Source organism: Hydra viridissima, unplaced genomic scaffold (genome assembly GCF_058129835.1).
Source record: "Hydra viridissima isolate aposymbiotic clone 2 unplaced genomic scaffold, HvirCarnegie_v1 scaffold_2, whole genome shotgun sequence".
Taxonomy (NCBI): Eukaryota; Metazoa; Cnidaria; class Hydrozoa; order Anthoathecata; family Hydridae; genus Hydra; species Hydra viridissima.
The window spans coordinates 27301259-27324273 of NW_028324301.1; the positions used below are offsets into that span (position 1 = coordinate 27301259).

General features: G+C 36.0%; 2 protein-coding genes and 1 long non-coding RNA gene across 4 annotated transcripts; 1 reads left to right on the forward strand and 2 right to left on the reverse strand.

The window, feature by feature from the left end:
• Positions 1-1324: 1324 nt before the first annotated feature.
• LOC149892700 (uncharacterized) lies at positions 1325-7455 on the reverse strand. 2 transcript variants are annotated; one of them, XM_090080111.1, is made up of 2 exons: positions 7402-7455; positions 1325-4148 (listed from the first exon to the last, which is right to left on the reverse strand). In XM_090080111.1, exon 2 carries the CDS (start codon positions 4117-4119, stop codon positions 2290-2292), a length of 1830 nt encoding a protein of 609 aa, XP_089936237.1. In that variant the 5' UTR covers positions 4120-4148; positions 7402-7455; the 3' UTR covers positions 1325-2289. The 2 variants fall into 2 exon arrangements, with proteins under 2 accessions (XP_089936237.1, XP_089936238.1); XM_090080112.1 differs by having other exon boundaries at positions 7402-7438.
• Positions 7456-16972: 9517 nt separating this feature from the next.
• Positions 16973-21038, forward strand: LOC149892701 (uncharacterized). The gene is made up of 2 exons (XR_016450174.1): positions 16973-17069; positions 17877-21038. It is a non-coding gene; the product is annotated as an uncharacterized LOC149892701 (long non-coding RNA).
• On the reverse strand, positions 17719-21940 carry LOC149892702 (uncharacterized). Its single transcript, XM_090080115.1, has 4 exons — positions 18858-21940; positions 18559-18624; positions 18243-18299; positions 17719-18084 (listed from the first exon to the last, which is right to left on the reverse strand). The coding sequence occupies exons 1-4, from the start codon at positions 21646-21648 to the stop codon at positions 17765-17767; spliced, it is 3234 nt and encodes a 1077-aa protein (XP_089936241.1). The 5' UTR covers positions 21649-21940; the 3' UTR covers positions 17719-17764.
• Positions 21941-23015: the final 1075 nt, after the last annotated feature.

A 23015-nucleotide genomic window follows, 5' to 3' on the forward strand; every position in this document is an offset into this window, starting at 1 on the left:
TAATTCTAAATGCAACTCTATTAAAGTTTTCACAGAATAACAAAACGACTTCTTTTTTTTTTTTTAAAGATAAAAAAAAGTTTGAACTATCTTTAAATAAGAAATGTGAGAACAGTTTAACAGAACTTCTTGTTTATTATGTCTTTAGCGAAACAGATAAAAATATTTGCAAAAGCATAGATAAAACAAACTACACAAAAGGCCCATCTTTATTGCCAAACTGAACAAACTTATCTAAACTACATAAATGGTTTCACGATATTGCCATATTGAACAAACTTTTCTAAACTACCCTCTTTTGAATTTTTAGCTTCATGTTTTTAATTTTGTCTTTAATATGGCTTTGGTAGGAGTACTTTTGCAAGACATGAATGAGCTTGTCACTGCTATGATTTGCCAGATGCCAAGGTAATCTTTGTACGAGCAACTTGAGCTTACATCTGTAAACACGTCTTGCAAGATGTATGCCAACACCAAAGCTGCACATCGTGGAAAACTTCTGGTGTTGAACCATTCGTTGTGGCCAGGGCAAGCATTCAGCTCTTCAACTATTTCATCTAAAATTTTACAAACTCAAGTCATAACACAAAGTGATTAAATCAAATATTCATTTGGTTCTGAAGTAAGACAAGATTTATTCTGTTTTTTTATTTATTTTTTTTTGTTGACCTTATTGTTTGCACTGATAGCAATAACTGGTTTTTGAAAGATTACCTAAATGGCATTGGCTAACTTCTGCTTTGTTTTCCTTTGTTCTTGGCTGAGTTGATCCTGAAATAAAATAAAACCATGTTCATTTTTCTAATTCATAAAAACCATCAACAGTTTCTAAGTGTTAGAGATGATAACAAGCTGTGCATGATTTCTAACGGTGATGTTTCTAACTTCATCATTAGAAATCGGGTAGACACAACTTTCTAAAAGTGCACTTAGCAATGATGGCTAGTTTTTGTTAACAGTTAACCATCTGAAATTGTGCAAGAAGAGGTTTGTGTTTATATATCTTTGTATAAATTAGGTTTTACATTACCGATGAGTTCTTGAGTGAAAGATGGCATTTCCAACTTGATTTTTTTTCTTCTTGGATCTTTTACTTCTAAAACATAATCAGTTTTAGTATCATTCACTTGTATAAACATTTAAGCAATCACAGAATTAGTCCTGCAACAAATACATACACACTTCTGTGTTGTTTTTTTGTTTTGTTTTGTTTTTTTTACAGCTCTAACAATAACAATAGGGCAAGGAGTTGATTTGGGCATTTTCATTTTTTGAAAGCGTGTTGAGATTTGCATAAAAATCAAAAATCAAAAATCAAAAAGAATTTACCTCAGGATGTAGAGGCAAGACTTTGGCTAAATAGGCTACCAACAGATTGAACAGCATAAGGTGAGAGCTGCTTTGCAAGAACAGTACCAGCCTGTTGGACAGGAACAGCTGAAACTGGATCAGATGAAAGAAACAAACTGGGTTTGGCCAATGTTTGCTGAAAAGCAACAAGGCTAGGAGTCAGAGGAACAGAAAAGACCTCTTTTGAAGGACAGAAAGCGACTTGCTGAGAAGGAGAAGCAGAAACAGGTTTGGCAACCACTTGCTCATTAAAGTAAACTGGAGAAAGTTTTGCATGGTGTTCAATAAAATCCGGTTCATCAGGAAATAATGTTAATGCAAGAGGAGAACAAGCTGTGCCAACAGGAACAGCTAGAGTCTGATCTACATCCATACAAACAGCTTGTTCGTTAGGAACTAGTTGTGCAAGAGCAGGGGATAGTTCAAGAACTGGACCAGCGATTGTTTGTTCAGATGGAACAGACGAAACAGGAGTTGAGGTAGGTTCACACAAGAAATCTACGGCATGGTCGTTGCTATCCTCTAAAGGAACATTGTTTTCTACAGCTGGAGAAAACGGAACCACTGTGGTACAGCTGAAAGTAGCAGCACATTCTTCAGAGTCAGAACCGGAGTCTAAATCTTCCTCAAAGATGTCCTCAACCTCATGAAAACCGTACTCCTCTGCATTAGTTTGGAGCCAGTCCATCACATCCTTCTCCTTCTTTGGTGGTCTCTCAGACTTTTCAACAGTCAAAGACTCTATGACTCCGAAGGACTGTCCGATGCCCAGGGCAAAGCGCAACTCCTCTGCAGCGTTCCACTGGGACACATAAAAGCTATCCATTGTGTTCCTGCTGTGCTTCATGTAGAGTGTAGCAAACCGCTCGCGATCTTCTTTGCTGTTGTTGGCAAAGTAAGTGGCTATCGAACCGCGAATGCAAGTGGGAGTAAGACGCTTCATGGAATGTTTACTTGGCTTTTTCTGAAGCAGGACGTCAGGCAAGAGGAGATAGCAGAGGAACCCATCTGGTAAACAGGCACTCTAGTTGCACCGAGTGTCACACATTCGTCTTTGTTGGGTCTCATCGATGGAAAAAGGGGCCTGTAGCAGTCGCTCAACTCCAAAACAGTCTTGGTGTCTGCAGCCATGTAGTGAGAGTCGTTGACAAGAAGGTCTCTGTATCTCAGCAAATAAATATCGATCAACACTTTCAAGTCGTTCGGCACTAGAATGTTTTTGGCTCCGTACTTGTATGCTGTTTTGTAGCGCTCTTGCACAATGCAATATCCACACTCACTCTTCTCAGCAGCCATGTAGTCTCTAATGTTTAAAAGAGCAATGTTAGATTTTCTTAAACTGTTAATTACAGTGACAGAGAGCAGAAGATGGTTTCGTAGAGACACAGCATTGTCTCTAGTCGGTGTAAGAGACGGCTTTCTAATCGATTCCACTAACTGTCTTACGTATGCAGACTTGCCATATTCGTTCAGCAAACTGACATTGATGATGTTGATGCATTTTTTGCTTTTCACAAGGCTCCTCCTCAAAGAACGAAAGGGCCTCAGCACTTTTTGTAACTCCTCCACCTTGCAGCGCAAACGTCGGATGGCCTCATGAGAAAGTCCGAAATAGACATTCCTGGCTTCACTGAAACGAAACAGGAGACAAAGGTAGACAAGGCGGTTGTACAACGTGTGACAAGACATGGCTTTTGTTTGGTCAAGTTCACTCAGCTTGGAATTGAGCTGAATGTTTTTAAAGTGCATGGAAAAGTATCTATCCTCCAAAACGTTGGAATTGGTGAGAGCGTTCGGGTGCAGCGTCAGCGTGCTGTCACAACATGTCAATATTTCAACAACTGCATTTTTGTAGATCTTTGCTTGTGACAAAGTGTTGTTGTTGGCTACCACAAGCCACTTTTCAAAATCTCTGAAGAGCTCATCTGCTGACTGGTAATAAAAGTGAAAAGCATCTTTGTCCAGCTGAAACAAGAGTCTCTTATCTTCTGTCAAGACGGAGGAGTTGGAAACCAAGTGCTTTAAGGAATTAAAATCAGAGTCTAGGACGGATTCGGTGTTCAGCTCTTTGTTTTCTACAGAGGTGCATTGGTTTGCAGAAGGAGCCTCGGACGAACCAGCAACTGATGAGGGCAAGCTTAAAAGAGGATCAGAGGAAAGAACCGGAGAAGAAAAAGAGGAGGAAGGCCCAGGAGCAGAGGATGCAGAGCCTGATGCAGACGCTTGTTCAGCTACTGGCTTAATACCAAAGAAGGCAGGTCGAATAAATTGAGGGACATAGAGCTTGTCGTTGTCGTATCGCTTTGCCTCTGCAATCTTTTGTTTGATCGTCTTGGAATCGTAGAAATGAGTCTCTTTCAAGTGTATGTCCAGTCGGTCGTAATACTTCCAACATTGCAAACAGGGGTAAGGTTTTGGACAGCCGGACTTGCGTTCGAGACGAGCATGCTGAAACTTCCTGACCATTGCAGAGTAAAAGATGGAAGCTTCATCCAAAGTCCAAGAATGATCTTTTTTAGTCAAGTGTCTTTTAATGCTTGTGGAGGAATGTTTGCACAAAGGCATCGGACAGCTAACAGCGTACCTCTTCTTGGTACCATAGAAAGGTACAACCCTGTTTACGGAGCCACACGCTGCAACTAATGCGGCCCTGACTTTGTTTTTGAGCTTTAAGTCTCTCTGTTCTTGTGACTGCCTTCTTTTCTTTTTTTTCGCTTTAGAGTTCGGAGAAGGGGCAACAACAGTGTTGTTTTCTTGTGAAGAAGACATGTTCAGGTGTTTGTTTGCAACGGTTTATGCTAAAAAAAAGAAGACAGTTAGTGAGAGTGTTTTTCTTCTGCCTGCATCCTGGAATCCTGGAATGTTTACAACTGCAGGGAAGAGCTGTGTTTTTTCGAATCCTCTGCAAAAGAGAAAAAAGAAAGAAAAGAGAGCAACAAGAAGAAACAAAGTTTCCACTAGCAAATGAAAAAGAATGAGAGCAACTAGCATTACATGCATGGTGGCAGCAGTGATTGCTATTATGAGAAGGAGAATGAGAAAAAAAAAAAAAAAAAGAAACAAATAAATAAAGAGATGGAGTTTGAGAGGATCTCGCAACCATATGACTCAAAGAAAGAAACTGTGTTGAAAAAAGGCAAGAGAGGGCAAATAGAACTTGCTAACAAGGACAAATGACAGACATAACTACAACAGTAACAACTCTCATTGCAAGCATAATAACAACAGCATCAGCATCACTGACTCAGAGAGTGTTGACATAACAAAAAAGAAAACAAAAGTACAAGCCAAGTGGGGGAACATTAACAAACACTCATTGCAACTATAACAACAACAACAACAACAGCAACAGCATCACTGACTCAGAGGGTATTGATAAAAAAAAACAAGCAAAACAAAAACAAACAAAAAAACAAATAAAAAAACAAAACAAGCAAATTGGGTGAACAGTAACAACTCTCATTGCAAGCATAATAACAACAACAGCATCAGCATCAGCATCACTGACTCAGAGAGTGTTGACAAAATAAAATAGACAATAAGCAAGCAAAGTGGGTGAACAGTAACAACTCTCACTGCAAGCATAATAACAACAACAGCATCAGCATCAGCATCACTGACTCAGAGAGTGTTGATAAAATAAAACAGATTATAAACAAACAAAGTGGGTGAACAGTAACAGCTCTCATTGAAAGCATAATAACAACAACAGCATCACTAACTCAGAGGATATATAAAAAAACAAACAAACAAACAAACAAAACAAAAACAAAAAAAAACAAGCAAAGTGGCTGAACAGTAACAGCTATCATTGCAAGTAAAATAACAACAACAGCATCAGCAACATCATCACTGACTCAGAGAGTGGTGATAAAATAAAACAGATTAAAAAACAAGCAAAGTGGCTAAACAGTAACAACTATAAATACAAGTAAAATGACAAAAGCAGCAACAGCATCACTAACTCGCAGGGTGTTGATAAAAAAAAAAGCAACAAACAAATAAAGCAAGCAAAGTGGGTGAACATTAACACTCATTGCAACTATAATAACACCAACAGCAACAGCATCAGTGACTCAAAGGGTGTTGATAAACAAAAACAAAGGCACAAACAAAACAAGCAGAGTGGGTGAACATTAACAACACTTATTGCAAGCATAATAACAACAACAGCATCAGCATCACTGACTCAGAGAGTGTTGATAAAATAAAATAGATTATAAACATGCCAAGTTTGTGAACATTAACAAACACTCATTGCAACTATAACAACGACTACAGCAACAGCATCACTTACTCAGAGAGTGTTGAGAAAAAAAACAACAAAAAAAACAAAAACAAAACAAAACAGAAAACAGAAGTACAAGCCAAGGGGGGGGGGGGGGGAACATTAACAAACACTCATTGCAACTATAACAACAACAACAGCAACAGCATCACTTACTCAGAGGATATTGATAAAAAAAAACAAACAAACAAACAAACAAAACAAGCAAAGTGGCTGAACAGTAACAGCTATCATTGCAAGTAAAATAACAACAACAGCATCAGCAACATCATCACTGACTCAGAGAGTGGTGATAAAATAAAACAGATTAAAAAACAAGCAAAGTGGCTGAACAGTAACAACTATAAATACAAGTAAAATGACAAAAGCAGCAACAGCATCACTAACTCGCAGGGTGTTGATAAAAAAAAAAGCAACAAACAAATAAAGCAAGCAAAGTGGGTGAACATTAACACTCATTGCAACTATAATAACACCAACAGCAACAGCATCAGTGACTCAAAGGGTGTTGATAAACAAAAACAAAAGCACAAACAAAACAAGCAAAGTGGGTGAACATTAACAACACTTATTGCAAGCACAATAACAACAACAGCATCAGCATCACTGACTCAGAGAGTGTTGATAAAACAAAATAGATTATAAACAAGCCAAGTTGGTGAACATTAACAAACACTCATTGCAACTGTAATAAGAACAACAGCAACAGCATCACTGACACAAAGGGTGTTGATAAACAAAAACAAAAACACAAGCAAAGTGGGTGAACATTAACAACACTCATTGCAACTATAACAACAACAACAGCAACAGCATCACTGGCTCAAAGGGTGTTGATAAAATAAAGAAATAAAAACAAAACAAGCAAAGTGGGTGAACAGTAACAACTCCCATTGCAAGCATAATAACGACAACAGCAACAGCAACACCATCACTGACTCAGAGAGTGTTGATAAAATAAAATAGATTATAAACAAGCCAAGTTGGTGAACATTAACAAACACTCATTGCAACTATAACAACGACTACAGCAACAGCATCACTTACTCAGAGAGTGTTGAGAAAAAAAAACAAAAACAAAAAAAAACAAAACAAAACAGAAAACAAAAGTACAAGCCAAGTGGGGGAACATTAACAAACACTCATTGCAACTGTAACAACAACAACAGCAACAGCATCACTTACTCAGAGAGTGTTTATAAATAAAACAAAAAACAAAAACAAGAAACAAAAATACAAGCCAAGTGGGTGATTACTAACAGCGCTAACAGCAGCAACAACAGTGTCTTTAGAAACAACAAACAAGTACAACAGCAACAACTGCTTTTACAGAGTATAACAATAACAACAACATGGCACTAACAACAACAAAAGGGTTGGAATAAAAACCTGTAGGCAAAAGGAGAGCTGCATTCAGACAAGATCGATTACAAAGAGGCTCTTCTTTAGGACAGAGGAGAAACTGCTTTTGAGGGACAGAGGGACTTTTGTTGTTGTGGTTGTTGTTGTTGTTGTGCAGAAACCAACAAACTTTTATTGAACCGAATATAACCGAATATAACCGAAAGTCTTGTTTGCTTCTGTTTTGTGCCATCAAGAAGGGAAAACAAAACATCACAAAACAAACGAAGCAAACGAAACAAACAAACAAACAAACGAAAACAAACAAACAAAAAAAAAAAAATTAAAAAAATTAACAAACAAACAAACAAACAAACAAGCAAACAAACAAAAACAAATAAGAAAAACAGAAAACGCAGTACCGAAACCTCGCCATTTTTTATCCTTCCTCAAGCTTTCTCTGGGCGCCAAAGACCGAGAAAGTTGAGCAAACGTGACGTTGAGGGGGGGGAGGGGGGTACTTAAGGACAGCAGACCGACCAATGGCACGCTTAGGAGAGACCCACGTGAATGCTACATTTTCTTTCTATGTACGCTGAATCCGCTCAAAGTCTGGAATTTCCAGCATTCACGTGTCATCACTCCAGCCACCAGATTGGCCCACACTTTGCACACTTTCAAGACTAGAAACTCACTTGTGCTCAATTTGAGCAAAAAAAAAAAAAAAACTAAGTCTCGCATGGCGACAACTTTTCCAAAAGCAAACAAAGGCAAACGAAGGCAAACGAAGAAAAAACAAAAACAAATAAACAAAAACAAAACCGAATAGGGAGAGAGAGAGTGAGTCGACTCATTTCTTTCGACTGCCTTAAACGAGAAGTCTAAAACGTTTAAAAGTTGAAAACTAAGTTTTTTAAATGAACTGCACCGAAAAAACTTTACGACAGTTTAGCTGGTTAAAAACGCAGAGGAAAATATTTTATAAAATTTAAGCGTTCTAAAGATGTCCATTTTTGTTTTTGTTTTTTTTATTTTGGTTTGTTTCTGGCTTGTTTCTTTCTTTAAATTCTAGCGATCGAGCATATTTGAACGGTTTCATCAACCTGTCGGCGCACGTGCTCGAGAGCTAGAACTTTGATTGCTTTTGTTGTTGAGAATTGAGAATGTCCGAGCAGGTTTTTTTATCGATTTCATCGCTTGTGGCGAGGCAAAAATCAAAACGCTTTTTGGACGAAAGAAAAGAGATTAAAAGGAAAAAAGAGAAGAAAAAAAAAACAAAAAAATAGGTTATGTGTTATGAACATTTATTTTCTCACGCGATGACGTCTAGTTTTGTTAGAGTAATTAAAATATGGTATCAAGTTTGTAATTTCTATCTTATTTTTAGTTACGGATAATTGCCAATTATGTCACGTTTAGTATACACAACGCTGTTTTCTTAATAGCAATATGATACAAACAAGTTATAAAAAAAAAAGCGTTCGCTCGATCTTCCTTAGTCAGTTGAACAAAAAGAAATTTTCACAACATATGATTGATTTGGTTGTCCTAGCAAGCTGTTTTAGCAAACGACTAGAGGTTGCAACTGTTGTTCATTGAAAACGAAAAATCTAGCGTCAGCAAGAAATTTTTGAATACATAATGTACACAAAAGTGGCACTTACAAATGAAAATGTAAAAAAAAACTGTTTACCTTGATGCCAGACTCGCAGAGATGTTGTCGCTCGTTGCTATCGACTGCGAACAGCTTTGTTGTTTTTCGAAGTGCCTCTTCATTCTACTTATAGCCGAAGTTTTGGCTTCGAAAAAAAATACGAACGTCGTTAAGCTCAACGAGCTGCTTTAATTGTTGTTCGTGCGAAAACGAAATGCTTAAAACGGATAAAAGTGTTGGCGTAATTACACTTTTCGACCGCGATGCAGTTTGTCAACTCTAGCGTACTTTTTTGGCTCGTGGAGCAAAAGCCTCATGATAATAGCAAAGGCTTAAAATGTCTTAACATGTCAGCAAAGGCTTAATATGCTTAATAAACTGTGGTTAAGCTTTTGCGGTGCAGTTCATTTACAACTTAATTTGCAACTTGCTGGCACAAGCAAACGTTTATGACTTCTCGTTTAAGACAGTTGAGCGAAATCAGTCGACTCACTCATTCTCCCTTTTCTGTTTTGTTTTTGTTTTGTTTTTTTGTTTTTGTTTTTGTTTTTGTTTGTTTTTTTTTTTTCTTTGTTTGTCTTTTGTTTAAAATGTAAAAAACTCGAAAGGAAAGTTGTTGCTTTGTTTGCTTATTGAAAGTTTTCGCCAGTTGCAAGACTTAGTTTTGTTTTTGTTTACTTATTAAAATATCGAGGAAAATATTTGAGGACATCGCATTCTAATGGTGCCTTTATAACAACATCTAACGATTTAACGTTTAATGTTGTGCTCAAAAAAAAAATTCCTTTTATATCTCTCAATGGTCTCCAACGATAAAACTGCCGACCAATCGCAACGATTAAACAGCCAACCAATGGCAGCTCAATGGTCTCCAAACAAGAGACTGCCGACCAATGGCAGCTCAGTGGTTTGAGAAGTGAGATCATTCGATTTCCTTTTATTATCTCCAGTTTGAACTAGTGCTTGGCTTGTGGTGCAGAAACTAAAACTTCCCGTTTTTGTATTTTGTTTTGAATTTCTTTGCTTTGAGCTTTTTAATCGATCGATAGCTTTAGGAGAAAAGAAGAAACCCCTCTGACGAAGTCTTGGCTTTTTTAAAAACGCTCAAATTTTGGCAAACAAATCTCATACGAAACGCTACTTTGATGTCAAGCTTTCGTTACTCCCTACTCCCTTCTAGCGGAGGGCGGCAAAAAGGTGTTGCATCCTAGAGCTAAAAGTGAGGAGGGAAGCAAGTTTTTTTTTCGTTTTGTTTGCTTTTTTATGTTTTTTGTTTTTTTGAGGGGGGAGAGTTAGAGGGTAAGGGGGTTAGGATTAGAGGGGGTTGGGGTTACGGTTTGGAAACCTGGGGACGAGGATATCAAGCAGGAGTTTAGTGTTAAGGTTAAAGGGCCCACGAGGGGCGTCCTTCAATTGTAAAATGCCTTTAGACGCACGTGTCTAGTCGTCTCGTTGCATCGACCTAGAGGAGTTTTCTGATAGATCTTGCGCTTTGGGCTCAGTTAATCGGTCTGTATCCATTGTAAACACGGTGTCTGCCGTTAGAAAATCGTTAACCAGGCGTTTGTGAGCTTTAACAACCATCCCTTTGAGTTTAAAACGAACGTTTCTTCAAAAGCCACTCGAGATGGAGGTACTCACGGAGGTTTGTTACGGTAACAACCCTGTGGTTTGCCATCTTCTTTCTTTCCGCAGCGTCGCAAACGCATCGGCCGGTCTCTTAGGTGACGAAAAAACGTCTGATCTCTCGACTGGAATGCTTAACGTACTAAGATTAGTAGAGTTAGTACTAAGAGTTGCATCTGGCCGCCGTAATTTTCTTCGATGATGTCTTGAAAATTTCGTGACGTCGTTTTCAAACCTCTAGGGTCGATTTTAACCTTCGACCTTAAAGTCGATTTTAGCCTTCGGTGTGGCTCTGTACAACTTTTGCGGTGAAAAAGCTTGCGCGGAGTCTACAGTTGTATTTAGCCGACAGACGCTGGCAACGCAGAAACAGAATGACTCTTGGGCGGCGCAAACCGAGCGTTCAGCAAATTTCTAGCATTTTACGTCAAAGCGGACAATCTGCACGACAAATAAAGCTAACTTTCTCGTTGCAACAGTTAGTCACTGGATCGTTGGACGAGTGTGTACAGCTGTTTTGCGTCGAAAGCCGACCGGTGGTCGGTTGCGACTCTTCTTTTCATTCGAAAATCAGAACCTGGCCATCAGTCGTGTATCACCATCGAATGCTTAATGTAGTGATTTCTCGAAACGACAAAAGCTTGTAAAACAAACAGCTTCGCTGTACTGTTGCCTAATATGTTAACGGATGGCCAGGAACAACCTTGGTCTGTAATGAATGAGTTCGTTTTTCCATTCGAGGCACTAATTACTGCAGTTTTAAAAGTCACCTAAAGTATAAGCTCATCTCTCCATTCAAGAAAAACAAGCATCAGAGTTTCGGAAAGTTTGCATGCACGACACCACCATCGATGATACTTAAACAAACAGAAAATGAATTGCAAAACAGAACCACTGAATTGCAAAACATAACAACGGACAGCTTGTAAAATGCATGGTGATGAGCTTCTTCAATCCAATCAAGGAACCAAGCATCACAGTTTCGGCAATGGTGCATGTGCAAATCAGCAAACTGTGATACTTAATCAAACAACTTCACTGTTTTGCTTAGTTTAAGAACGGATGGCTAAGAACAACCTCGTTAGTGAGTATGAAGTCATCTCTTCATTCCAGGAATTAATAATAATCAGAGTTTTAGAAGTCTCTTACGTGCGATACTACTATCAACGGTACTTAATCAAACAGCCTCTCAGAATGGCCTAGTTTGAGAACGGAAGGCTAGGAACAACCTTAGTAGTGAGTCATCAGTTCAACTTTTCATTCAAGGAATTAAGCATCTAAAATCTGAAAAATAAAAAGAAGAGCTCTTTGTTAGAAGTTCTTATTTTTATTTTTCCTCAACTTCTATTTCTTTTCTTTTTTTACTTTTTTTTTTTTAATGATAGTTTTTCTTTTTTTTTATCTATTTTGTTCGTTTAAATTAATACAACAGGCGTTTTAGGTCGTTTCTGTAACATTATTTAACACTTTAAATTGTAATAAATATTTGAACAGAAGAAAATCCCTTTCGTAACGTTAAAATGTCATAAGAACATTTCATCTTTACCAAATACGCTTGTAAAAATAGTTTCACTTTTAAAGTTTGTTGTATATGTCTTTTAATTTAGTGAATCGCAATTTGGATTTTCTTAGGCGCACATCTACTTTAGTTGCTTTTTCTTAAAGAAAGGTCACCAGAGTTTTCTTACACAGCCCCTGCAGCATAATCTTTAACAAAATACTCTTTTGAAAAGTTTTACATTGAAATAAACAAAAGCCATTTGCGTAAGTAGAGATAACTTAGAGAATAAAAAGTGCATAAACGCCTCGCTACTTTGATGAAGAAGAAACGGATGACTAAATGCAACTTTTTAATTTCGTGTGCTATCTCTTTCGATTAAGGTACTTTTTGAATATTTTTTCAAAGAAATGTTAGCGTAGTTTTCCTTTTTTAAATTTAAATCATGTTTAAAGGTAGTTTTTGAATGTTTTTTCAAAGAAATGTTAGCGTAGTTTTCATCTATTAAATTTAAATCATGTTTAAAGGTAGTTTTTGAATGTTTTTTCAAAGAAATGTTAGCGTAGTTTTCATCTATTAAATCTAAATCATGTTTAAAGGTAGTTTTCGAATATTTTTTCAAAGAATTGTTAGCGTAGTTTTCCTCTTTTAGATCTAGCTTATGTTTAAGGTAGTTTTTGAGTATTTTTTCAAAGAAAAGTTAGCGTAGTTTTCCTCTTTTAGATCTAGCTTATGTTTAAGGTAGTTTTTGAGTATTTTTTCAAAGAAAAGTTAGCGTAGTTTTCCTCTTTTAGATCTAGCTTATGTTTAAGGTAGTTTTTAAATATTTTTTTAAAGAAAAGTTAGCATAGTTTTCCTCTTTTGGATATAGCTTATGTTTAAGGTAGTTTTTAAATATTTTTTTTAAAGAAAAGTTAGCGTAGTTTTCCTCCTTTAGATCTAGCTTATAATTCAGGTAGTTTTTGAATATTTTTTCAAATAAAAATTAGCAAAGTATAGTTTATTTAGCATGACATCACAAAATACTAAACTCAAAAAGGCAAGATAAAGTATAAGATAAACGTAAAATAAGATATAGATGAAACAAATGTTAGGCTGCATAAAATCAAAAACTGCATTGCCTATCATAAACACAAATGTCTAGTGAGAGCTTTTAAAGGTCGTTCTTTTCGTCTTTTAATTTGGTGAATCGCGATTTGAATTTTCTAAGGCGCACATGTCTTTCAGTTGCTTTTTTCTTAAGGAAAGGTCGCCAGAGTTTTTTTACGCAGCTCCTGCAGCATAATCTTTAACAAAATACTCTTTTGTATATCATTACATAGAAATAAACAAAAACCATATGCGTAAACAGAGATAAATTAGAACGCAAAAGTGCATAAAAAGCCTCGCTACTTTGCTATAGAAGAAGTGGATGACTAGATACAACTTTGTAAATTCGTGCACTACCTCAATGGATTAAGGTATTTTTCGAAAGTTTTTTAAAAGCATAAATAGCGTAGTCTTCCTCTTTTAAATCTAGCTTATGTCTAAGGCAGTTTTTGAATAGATTTTCAAAGAAAGGTTAGCGTACTTTTCCACTTTTAAGTTTAGCTTATGTAGCTTGACAAAACAACACACAAAAAGACAAGATAAAGTATCAGATAAACGTAAAATAAAATATAAATGAAACTAAAGTTAGGCTGCATAAAAAACAAACAACTTAATAATCTACTAGACATGTTTAAGTTGAATTAAGTAAAGTCCTTTGCGCAAATTTGGGTAAATAAGAGAGTAAAAATCCATAAAAAGAAGAAGTGGATGAGTAGATACAATTTTTTAAATTTGTGTGCTATCTCTATTGAATAAGGTAGTTTTCGAGAGTTTTTTCAAAGCAAAATTAGCGTAGTGTTCCTCTTTTAAATCTAGATTATCTCAAAAATAGATTTCGAATAGTTTTTCAAAGAAAGGTTAGCGCAGCTTTCCTCTTTTAACATTAGCTTATGTAGCTTGACATCACAGAACACAAAAAGATAAAATAAAATATAAGACAAACGTAAAATGAAAAATAGATGTAGCTAAAGTTAGGCAGCATAAAAAACCAACAACATAATAATCTACTAGGCATGTTTAAATTGAATTAAATAAAATCCTTTGCGCAAAAATAGGTATGTTAGAGAGTAAAAGCGCATAGAAAGCCTCGCTACTTTGCTGTGAAAGAAGTGGATGACTAGATACAACTTTTTAAAATCCTGTGCTATCTCTATCGATTAAGGTAGTTTTCGAAAGATTTTTCAAAGCAAAAATAGCGTAGTCTTTCTCTTTTAAATCTAGATTATGTCTAAGGTAGTTTTTGAACAGCTTTTCAAAGAAAGGTTAGCGTAGCTTTCCTCTTTTAAGTTTAGCTTATGTAGCTTGACATCACAAAACACAAAATTCAAAAAGACAAAATAAAATATAAGATAAACGTAAAATAAAATATAGATGAAGCTAAAGTTAGACTGCATAAAAAAACAACAACGTAATAACCTACTAGAATCTAATAAAACCCTATGCACAAATGTAGGTATGTTAGAGAGTAAAAGTGCATAAAAAGCCTCGCTACTTTGTTTAAGGTAGTTTTTGAATAGTTTTTCAAAGAAAGCTTAGCGTAGTTTTCCTCTTTAAAGTTTGGCTTATGTAGCTTGACATCACAAAACACAAAACACTAAAAGGAAAGGTAATATAAAAGTTAATCGTAAAATAAAATGTAGGTGAAATAAATGTTAGGCTGCATAAAAGAAAAAAAAAATCGTAACATAATAATCTTCTATATATGTTTGGATTGAATTAAATGAATTCCTTTGCGTAAATATAAGCAAACTAGTGAGAAAAAGTGCATAAAGAGCCTCGCTACTTTGCTGCAGAAGTAGTGGATGACTATATGCAATTTTTTAAAATCGTGTGCTATCTCTATCGATTAAGGTAGTTTTCGAAAGTTTTTTCAAAGTAAAAATAGTGTAGTTTTCCTCTTTTAAATCTAGCTTTTGTCTAGGGTAGTTTATGAATAGATTTTCAAAGAAAGGTTAGCGTAGCATTCCACTTTTAAGTTTAGCTTAAGTTGCTTGGCATCACAAAACTCAAAACTCAAAAAGAAAAGATAAAATATATGATAAACCTAAAACATAATATAGATGAAACTAAAGTTAGGCTGCATAAAAAACCAACAACATAATAATCTACTAGGCATGTTTAAATTGAATTAAATAAAATCCTTTGCGCAAATGTAGGTATGTTAGAGAGTAAAAGTGCATGAAAAGCCTCGCTACTTTGTTAAAGGTAGTTTTTGAATAGTTTTTCAAAGCAAGTTTAGCGTAGTTTTCCTCTTTTATGTTTAGACTATGTAGCTTGACATCACAGAACACAAAGCTCAAAAAGGCAAGATAAAATATAAGTTAATCGTAAAATATAGATGTAACAAAGTTTAGACTGCATAAAAAACCAACAACATAATAATCTACTAGGCATGTTTAAGTTGAATTAAATAATGTCCTTTGCGCAAATATAGGAAAGTTAGAGTAAAAATCCATAAAAAGCCTCGATACTTTGCTGAAGAAGAAGATGACTATATGCAACTTTTTAAAATTGTGAGCTATCTATATCGATTTAGGTCCTTTTTGAGTACTTTTTCAAAGAAAAGTTAGCGCAGTTTTCCCCTTTTAAGATTAGATTATGAAGCTTGACATAACAAAACACAAAACTAACAAAGGCAAGATAAAATATAAGGTAAACGCAATATAATGTATAGATGAAACTAAAGTTAGGCTGCATAAAACAAACGGGTAACAATACTCTTCTATGTATGTTTACATTGAGTTAAATAAAATCCTTTGCGCAAATATAGGTATGTTAGAGAATAAAAGTGCATAAAAAGCCTCAGTACTTTGCTGTAGAAGAAGTGGATGAGTAGATACAATTTTTTAAATTTGTGTGCTATCTCTATCGAATAAGTTAGTTTTCGAGAGTTTTTTCAAAGCAAAATTAGCGTAGTGTTCCTCTTTTAAATCTAGATTATCTCAAAAATAGATTTCGAATAGTTTTTCAAAGAAAGGTTAGCGCAGCTTTCCTCTTTTAACATTAGCTTATGTAGCTTGACATCACAGAACACAAAAAGATAAAATAAAATATAAGACAAACGTAAAATGAAAAATAGATGTAGCTAAAGTTAGGCTGCATAAAAAACCAACAACATAATAATCTACTAGGCATGTTTAAATTGAATTAAATAAAATCCTTTGCGCAAAAATAGGTATGTTAGAGAGTAAAAGCGCATAAAAAGCCTCGCTACTTTGTTAAAGGTAGTTTTTGAATAGTTTTTCAAAGACAGGTTAGCGTAAATTTCCTCTTTAAAGTTTAGCTTATGTAGCTTGACATCACAAAATATAAAACTCAAAAAGACAAGATAAAATATAAGATAAACGCAAAATAAAATATAGATGAAACTAAAGTTAGGCTGCATACAAAACCAACAACATAATATTCTACTAGTTATGTTTAAATTGAATTAAATAAAATCCTTTACGCAAATATAGGTAAGTTAGAGAGTAAAAGTGCATAAAAAGCTTTACTTTGCTGAAGAAGAAGATGAATAGATGCAACTTTTTAAATTCGTGAGCTATCTCTATCGGTGTAAGGTAGTTTTTGAACAATTTTTCAAAGAAAAGTTAGCCTAGTTTTCTTCTTTTAAGTTTAAATTATGTAGCTTGACATCACAAAATACAAAACTCAAAAAGACAAGATAAAATATAAGATAAACGCAAAATAAAATATAGATGAAACTAAAGTTAGGCTGCATACAAAACCAACAACATAATATTCTACTAGAAAAGTTAGCCTAGTTTCCTTCTTTTAAGTTTAGATTATGTAGCTTGACATCACAAAACACAAAAAGGCAAGATAAAATACAAGGTAAACGTAAAATAAAATAGAAGTCAAACAAAAGTTAGGTTGCATAAATACAAAAACTGCATTGCCAAAAATAGAATTTGTTGTCTAGAAAGACCTTTTAAACTTTGTTTCTTTCGTTTTTTGACTTAGTGAATCGCGATCTGGTTTTTCTTAGGCGCGCTTGTTTCTTAGTTGTTTTTTTTGTAAAGAAACTTTATTCAGACGTTTTTTTTTACGCAACTCCTTTAACATTATTTTTAACAAAGTATTCTTTTATACGTGTTTACATTGAAATAAAACCCTTTGCGTAAATAGAGATAAATTAGAGAGCAAAAGTACATAAAAAGCCTCGCTACTTTGCAGAAGAAGAATTGGATGGCAAGATTCGTGTGCTTTCTCTTTCGTTTAAGGTACTTCTTGAATATTTTTTCAAAGAAAAGTTAGCGTAGTTTTCCCCTTTTAAGTTTAGCTTACGCAGCTTGACATCACAAAACGCAAAAACCAATAAGGCATGATAAAATACAAGATAAACGTAAAATAAAATAGAAGTGAAACAAAAGTTAGACTGCATAAAAACAAAAAAAAAAAAAAAAACATAATATACTTCTATGTATGTTTACATTGATCTAAACAAAATCCTTTGTGTAAAGATATGAAAAAATAGAGAGTAAGAGTTCATAAAAAAGCCTCGCTATTTTGCTGAAGAAGAAATGGATGTCTAGATCTTTTAAAATAAGGAACTTTTTGATTTCTTTTTCCGAAAAATGGTTGGAGCAGTTTTCCTTTTTTAAATTTCACTTATGCAGTTTAACATCACAGGAAATATTATTTTGCTTTTTAACAAACTCTTAAAAACATCAGAAGTAATTCTAAATGCAACTCTATTAAAAGTTTTCACAGAATAACAAAACGACTTCTTTTTTTTTTTTTTAAAGATAAAAAAAAGTTTGAACTATCTTTAAATAAGAAATGTGAGAACAGTTTAACAGAACTTCTTGTTTATTATGTCTTTAGCGAAACAGATAAAAATATTTGCAAAAGCATAGATAAAACAAACTACACAAAAGGCCCATCTTTATTGCCAAACTGAACAAACTTATCTAAACTACATAAATGGTTTCACGATATTGCCATATTGAACAAACTTTTCTAAACTACCCTCTTTTTGAATTTTTAGCTTCATGTTTTTAATTTTGTCTTTAATATGGCTTTGGTAGGAGTACTTTTGCAAGACATGAATGAGCTTGTCACTGCTATGATTTGCCAAGATGCCAAGGTAATCTTTGTACGAGCAACTTGAGCTTACATCTGTAAACACGTCTTGCAAGATGTATGCCAACACCAAAGCTGCACATCGTGGAAAACTTCTGGTGTTGAACCATTCGTTGTGGCCAGGGCAAGCATTCAGCTCTTCAACTATTTCATCTAAAATTTTACAAACTCAAGTCATAACACAAAGTGATTAAATCAAATATTCATTTGGTTCTGAAGTAAGACAAGATTTATTCTGTTTTTTTATTTATTTTTTTTTTGTTGACCTTATTGTTTGCACTGATAGCAATAACTGGTTTTTGAAAGATTACCTAAATGGCATTGGCTAACTTCTGCTTTGTTTTCCTTTGTTCTTGGCTGAGTTGATCCTGAAATAAAATAAAACCATGTTCATTTTTCTAATTCATAAAAACCATCAACAGTTTCTAAGTGTTAGAGATGATAACAAGCTGTGCATGATTTCTAACGGTGATGTTTCTAACTTCATCATTAGAAATCGGGTAGACACAACTTTCTAAAAGTGCACTTAGCAATGATGGCTAGTTTTTGTTAACAGTTAACCATCTGAAATTGTGCAAGAAGAGGTTTGTGTTTATATATCTTTGTATAAATTAGGTTTTACATTACCGATGAGTTCTTGAGTGAAAGATGGCATTTCCAACTTGATTTTTTTTCTTCTTGGATCTTTTACTTCTAAAACATAATCAGTTTTAGTATCATTCACTTGTATAAACATTTAAGCAATCACAGAATTAGTCCTGCAACAAATACATACACACTTCTGTGTTGTTTTTTTGTTTTGTTTTGTTTTTTTTACAGCTCTAACAATAACAATAGGGCAAGGAGTTGATTTGGGCATTTTCATTTTTTGAAAGCGTGTTGAGATTTGCATAAAAATCAAAAATCAAAAATCAAAAAGAATTTACCTCTGGATGTAGAGGCAAGACTTTGGCTAAATAGGCTACCAACAGATTGAACAGCATAAGGTGAGAGCTGCTTTGCAAGAACAGTACCAGCCTGTTGGACAGGAACAGCTGAAACTGGATCAGATGAAAGAAACAAACTGGGTTTGGCCAATGTTTGCTGAAAAGCAACAAGGCTAGGAGTCAGAGGAACAGAAAAGACCTCTTTTGAAGGACAGAAAGCGACTTGCTGAGAAGGAGAAGCAGAAACAGGTTTGGCAACCACTTGCTCATTAAAGTAAACTGGAGAAAGTTTTGCATGGTGTTCAATAAAATCCGGTTCATCAGGAAATAATGTTAATGCAAGAGGAGAACAAGCTGTGCCAACAGGAACAGCTAGAGTCTGATCTACATCCATACAAACAGCTTGTTCGTTAGGAACTAGTTGTGCAAGAGCAGGGGATAGTTCAAGAACTGGACCAGCGATTGTTTGTTCAGATGGAACAGACGAAACAGGAGTTGAGGTAGGTTCACACAAGAAATCTACGGCATGGTCGTTGCTATCCTCTAAAGGAACATTGTTTTCTACAGCTGGAGAAAACGGAACCACTGTGGTACAGCTGAAAGTAGCAGCACATTCTTCAGAGTCAGAACCGGAGTCTAAATCTTCCTCAAAGATGTCCTCAACCTCATGAAAACCGTACTCCTCTGCATTAGTTTGGAGCCAGTCCATCACATCCTTCTCCTTCTTTGGTGGTCTCTCAGACTTTTCAACAGTCAAAGACTCTATGACTCCGAAGGACTGTCCGATGCCCAGGGCAAAGCGCAACTCCTCTGCAGCGTTCCACTGGGACACATAAAAGCTATCCATTGTGTTCCTGCTGTGCTTCATGTAGAGTGTAGCAAACCGCTCGCGATCTTCTTTGCTGTTGTTGGCAAAGTAAGTGGCTATCGAACCGCGAATGCAAGTGGGAGTAAGACGCTTCATGGGAATGTTTACTTGGCTTTTTCTGAAGCAGGACGTCAGGCAAGAGGAGATAGCAGAGGAACCCATCTGGTAAACAGGCACTCTAGTTGCACCGAGTGTCACACATTCGTCTTTGTTGGGTCTCATCGATGGAAAAAGGGGCCTGTAGCAGTCGCTCAACTCCAAAACAGTCTTGGTGTCTGCAGCCATGTAGTGAGAGTCGTTGACAAGAAGGTCTCTGTATCTCAGCAAATAAATATCGATCAACACTTTCAAGTCGTTCGGCACTAGAATGTTTTTGGCTCCGTACTTGTATGCTGTTTTGTAGCGCTCTTGCACAATGCAATATCCACACTCACTCTTCTCAGCAGCCATGTAGTCTCTAATGTTTAAAAGAGCAATGTTAGATTTTCTTAAACTGTTAATTACAGTGACAGAGAGCAGAAGATGGTTTCGTAGAGACACAGCATTGTCTCTAGTCGGTGTAAGAGACGGCTTTCTAATCGATTCCACTAACTGTCTTACGTATGCAGACTTGCCATATTCGTTCAGCAAACTGACATTGATGATGTTGATGCATTTTTTGCTTTTCACAAGGCTCCTCCTCAAAGAACGAAAGGGCCTCAGCACTTTTTGTAACTCCTCCACCTTGCAGCGCAAACGTCGGATGGCCTCATGAGAAAGTCCGAAATAGACATTCCTGGCTTCACTGAAACGAAACAGGAGACAAAGGTAGACAAGGCGGTTGTACAACGTGTGACAAGACATGGCTTTTGTTTGGTCAAGTTCACTCAGCTTGGAATTGAGCTGAATGTTTTTAAAGTGCATGGAAAAGTATCTATCCTCCAAAACGTTGGAATTGGTGAGAGCGTTCGGGTGCAGCGTCAGCGTGCTGTCACAACATGTCAATATTTCAACAACTGCATTTTTGTAGATCTTTGCTTGTGACAAAGTGTTGTTGTTGGCTACCACAAGCCACTTTTCAAAATCTCTGAAGAGCTCATCTGCTGACTGGTAATAAAAGTGAAAAGCATCTTTGTCCAGCTGAAACAAGAGTCTCTTATCTTCTGTCAAGACGGAGGAGTTGGAAACCAAGTGCTTTAAGGAATTAAAATCAGAGTCTAGGACGGATTCGGTGTTCAGCTCTTTGTTTTCTACAGAGGTGCAGTGGTTTGCAGAAGGAGCCTCGGACGAACCAGCAACTGATGAGGGCAAGCTTAAAAGAGGATCAGAGGAAAGAACCGGAGAAGAAAAAGAGGAGGAAGGCCCAGGAGCAGAGGATGCAGAGCCTGATGCAGACGCTTGTTCAGCTACTGGCTTAATACCAAAGAAGGCAGGTCGAATAAATTGAGGGACATAGAGCTTGTCGTTGTCGTATCGCTTTGCCTCTGCAATCTTTTGTTTGATCGTCTTGGAATCGTAGAAATGAGTCTCTTTCAAGTGTATGTCCAGTCGGTCGTAATACTTCCAACATTGCAAACAGGGGTAAGGTTTTGGACAGCCGGACTTGCGTTCGAGACGAGCATGCTGAAACTTCCTGACCATTGCAGAGTAAAAGATGGAAGCTTCATCCAAAGTCCAAGAATGATCTTTTTTAGTCAAGTGTCTTTTAATGCTTGTGGAGGAATGTTTGCACAAAGGCATCGGACAGCTAACAGCGTACCTCTTCTTGGTACCATAGAAAGGTACAACCCTGTTTACGGAGCCACACGCTGCAACTAATGCGGCCCTGACTTTGTTTTTGAGCTTTAAGTCTCTCTGTTCTTGTGACTGCCTTCTTTTCTTTTTTTTCGCTTTAGAGTTCGGAGAAGGGGCAACAACAGTGTTGTTTTCTTGTGAAGAAGACATGTTCAGGTGTTTGTTTGCAACGGTTTATGCTAAAAAAAAGAAGACAGTTAGTGAGAGTGTTTTTCTTCTGCCTGCATCCTGGAATCCTGGAATGTTTACAACTGCAGGGAAGAGCTGTGTTTTTTCGAATCCTCTGCAAAAGAGAAAAAAGAAAGAAAAGAGAGCAACAAGAAGAAACAAAGTTTCCACTAGCAAATGAAAAAGAATGAGAGCAACTAGCATTACATGCATGGTGGCAGCAGTGATTGCTATTATGAGAAGGAGAATGAGAAAAAAAAAAAAAAAAAAGAAACAAATAAATAAAGAGATGGAGTTTGAGAGGATCTCGCAACCATATGACTCAAAGAAAGAAACTGTGTTGAAAAAAGGCAAGAGAGGGCAAATAGAACTTGCTAACAAGGACAAATGACAGACATAACTACAACAGTAACAACTCTCATTGCAAGCATAATAACAACAGCATCAGCATCACTGACTCAGAGAGTGTTGACATAACAAAAAAGAAAACAAAAGTACAAGCCAAGTGGGGGAACATTAACAAACACTCATTGCAACTATAACAACAACAACAACAACAGCAACAGCATCACTGACTCAGAGGGTATTGATAAAAAAAAACAAGCAAAACAAAAACAAACAAAAAAACAAATAAAAAAACAAAACAAGCAAATTGGGTGAACAGTAACAACTCTCATTGCAAGCATAATAACAACAACAGCATCAGCATCAGCATCACTGACTCATCAGCATCACTGACTCAGAGAGTGTTGACAAAATAAAATAGACAATAAGCAAGCAAAGTGGGTGAACAGTAACAACTCTCACTGCAAGCATAATAACAACAACAGCATCAGCATCAGCATCACTGACTCAGAGAGTGTTGATAAAATAAAACAGATTATAAACAAACAAAGTGGGTGAACAGTAACAGCTCTCATTGAAAGCATAATAACAACAACAGCATCACTAACTCAGAGGATATATAAAAAAACAAACAAACAAACAAACAAAACAAAAACAAAAAAAAAACAAGCAAAGTGGCTGAACAGTAACAGCTATCATTGCAAGTAAAATAACAACAACAGCATCAGCAACATCATCACTGACTCAGAGAGTGGTGATAAAATAAAACAGATTAAAAAACAAGCAAAGTGGCTAAACAGTAACAACTATAAATACAAGTAAAATGACAAAAGCAGCAACAGCATCACTAACTCGCAGGGTGTTGATAAAAAAAAAAGCAACAAACAAATAAAGCAAGCAAAGTGGGTGAACATTAACACTCATTGCAACTATAATAACACCAACAGCAACAGCATCAGTGACTCAAAGGGTGTTGATAAACAAAAACAAAGGCACAAACAAAA

What these genes read in the sequence shown, in the direction of transcription:
- LOC149892702 (XM_090080115.1), bottom strand. Translation starts at nt 21,648, where the DNA reads ATGTCTTCTTCACAAGAAAACAACACTGTTGTTGCCCCTTCTCCGAAC. An exon ending in TCTTGCCTCTACATCCAGAG is followed by an intron (nt 18,625 to 18,857) that starts GTAAATTCTTTT and finishes ATTATGTTTTAG; the next exon opens with AAGTAAAAGATCCAAGAAGA. An exon ending in AGTTAGCCAATGCCATTTAG is followed by an intron (nt 18,085 to 18,242) that starts GTAATCTTTCAA and finishes GTAAAATTTTAG; the next exon opens with ATGAAATAGTTGAAGAGCTG.
- LOC149892700 (XM_090080111.1), bottom strand. Translation starts at nt 4,119, where the DNA reads ATGTCTTCTTCACAAGAAAACAACACTGTTGTTGCCCCTTCTCCGAAC.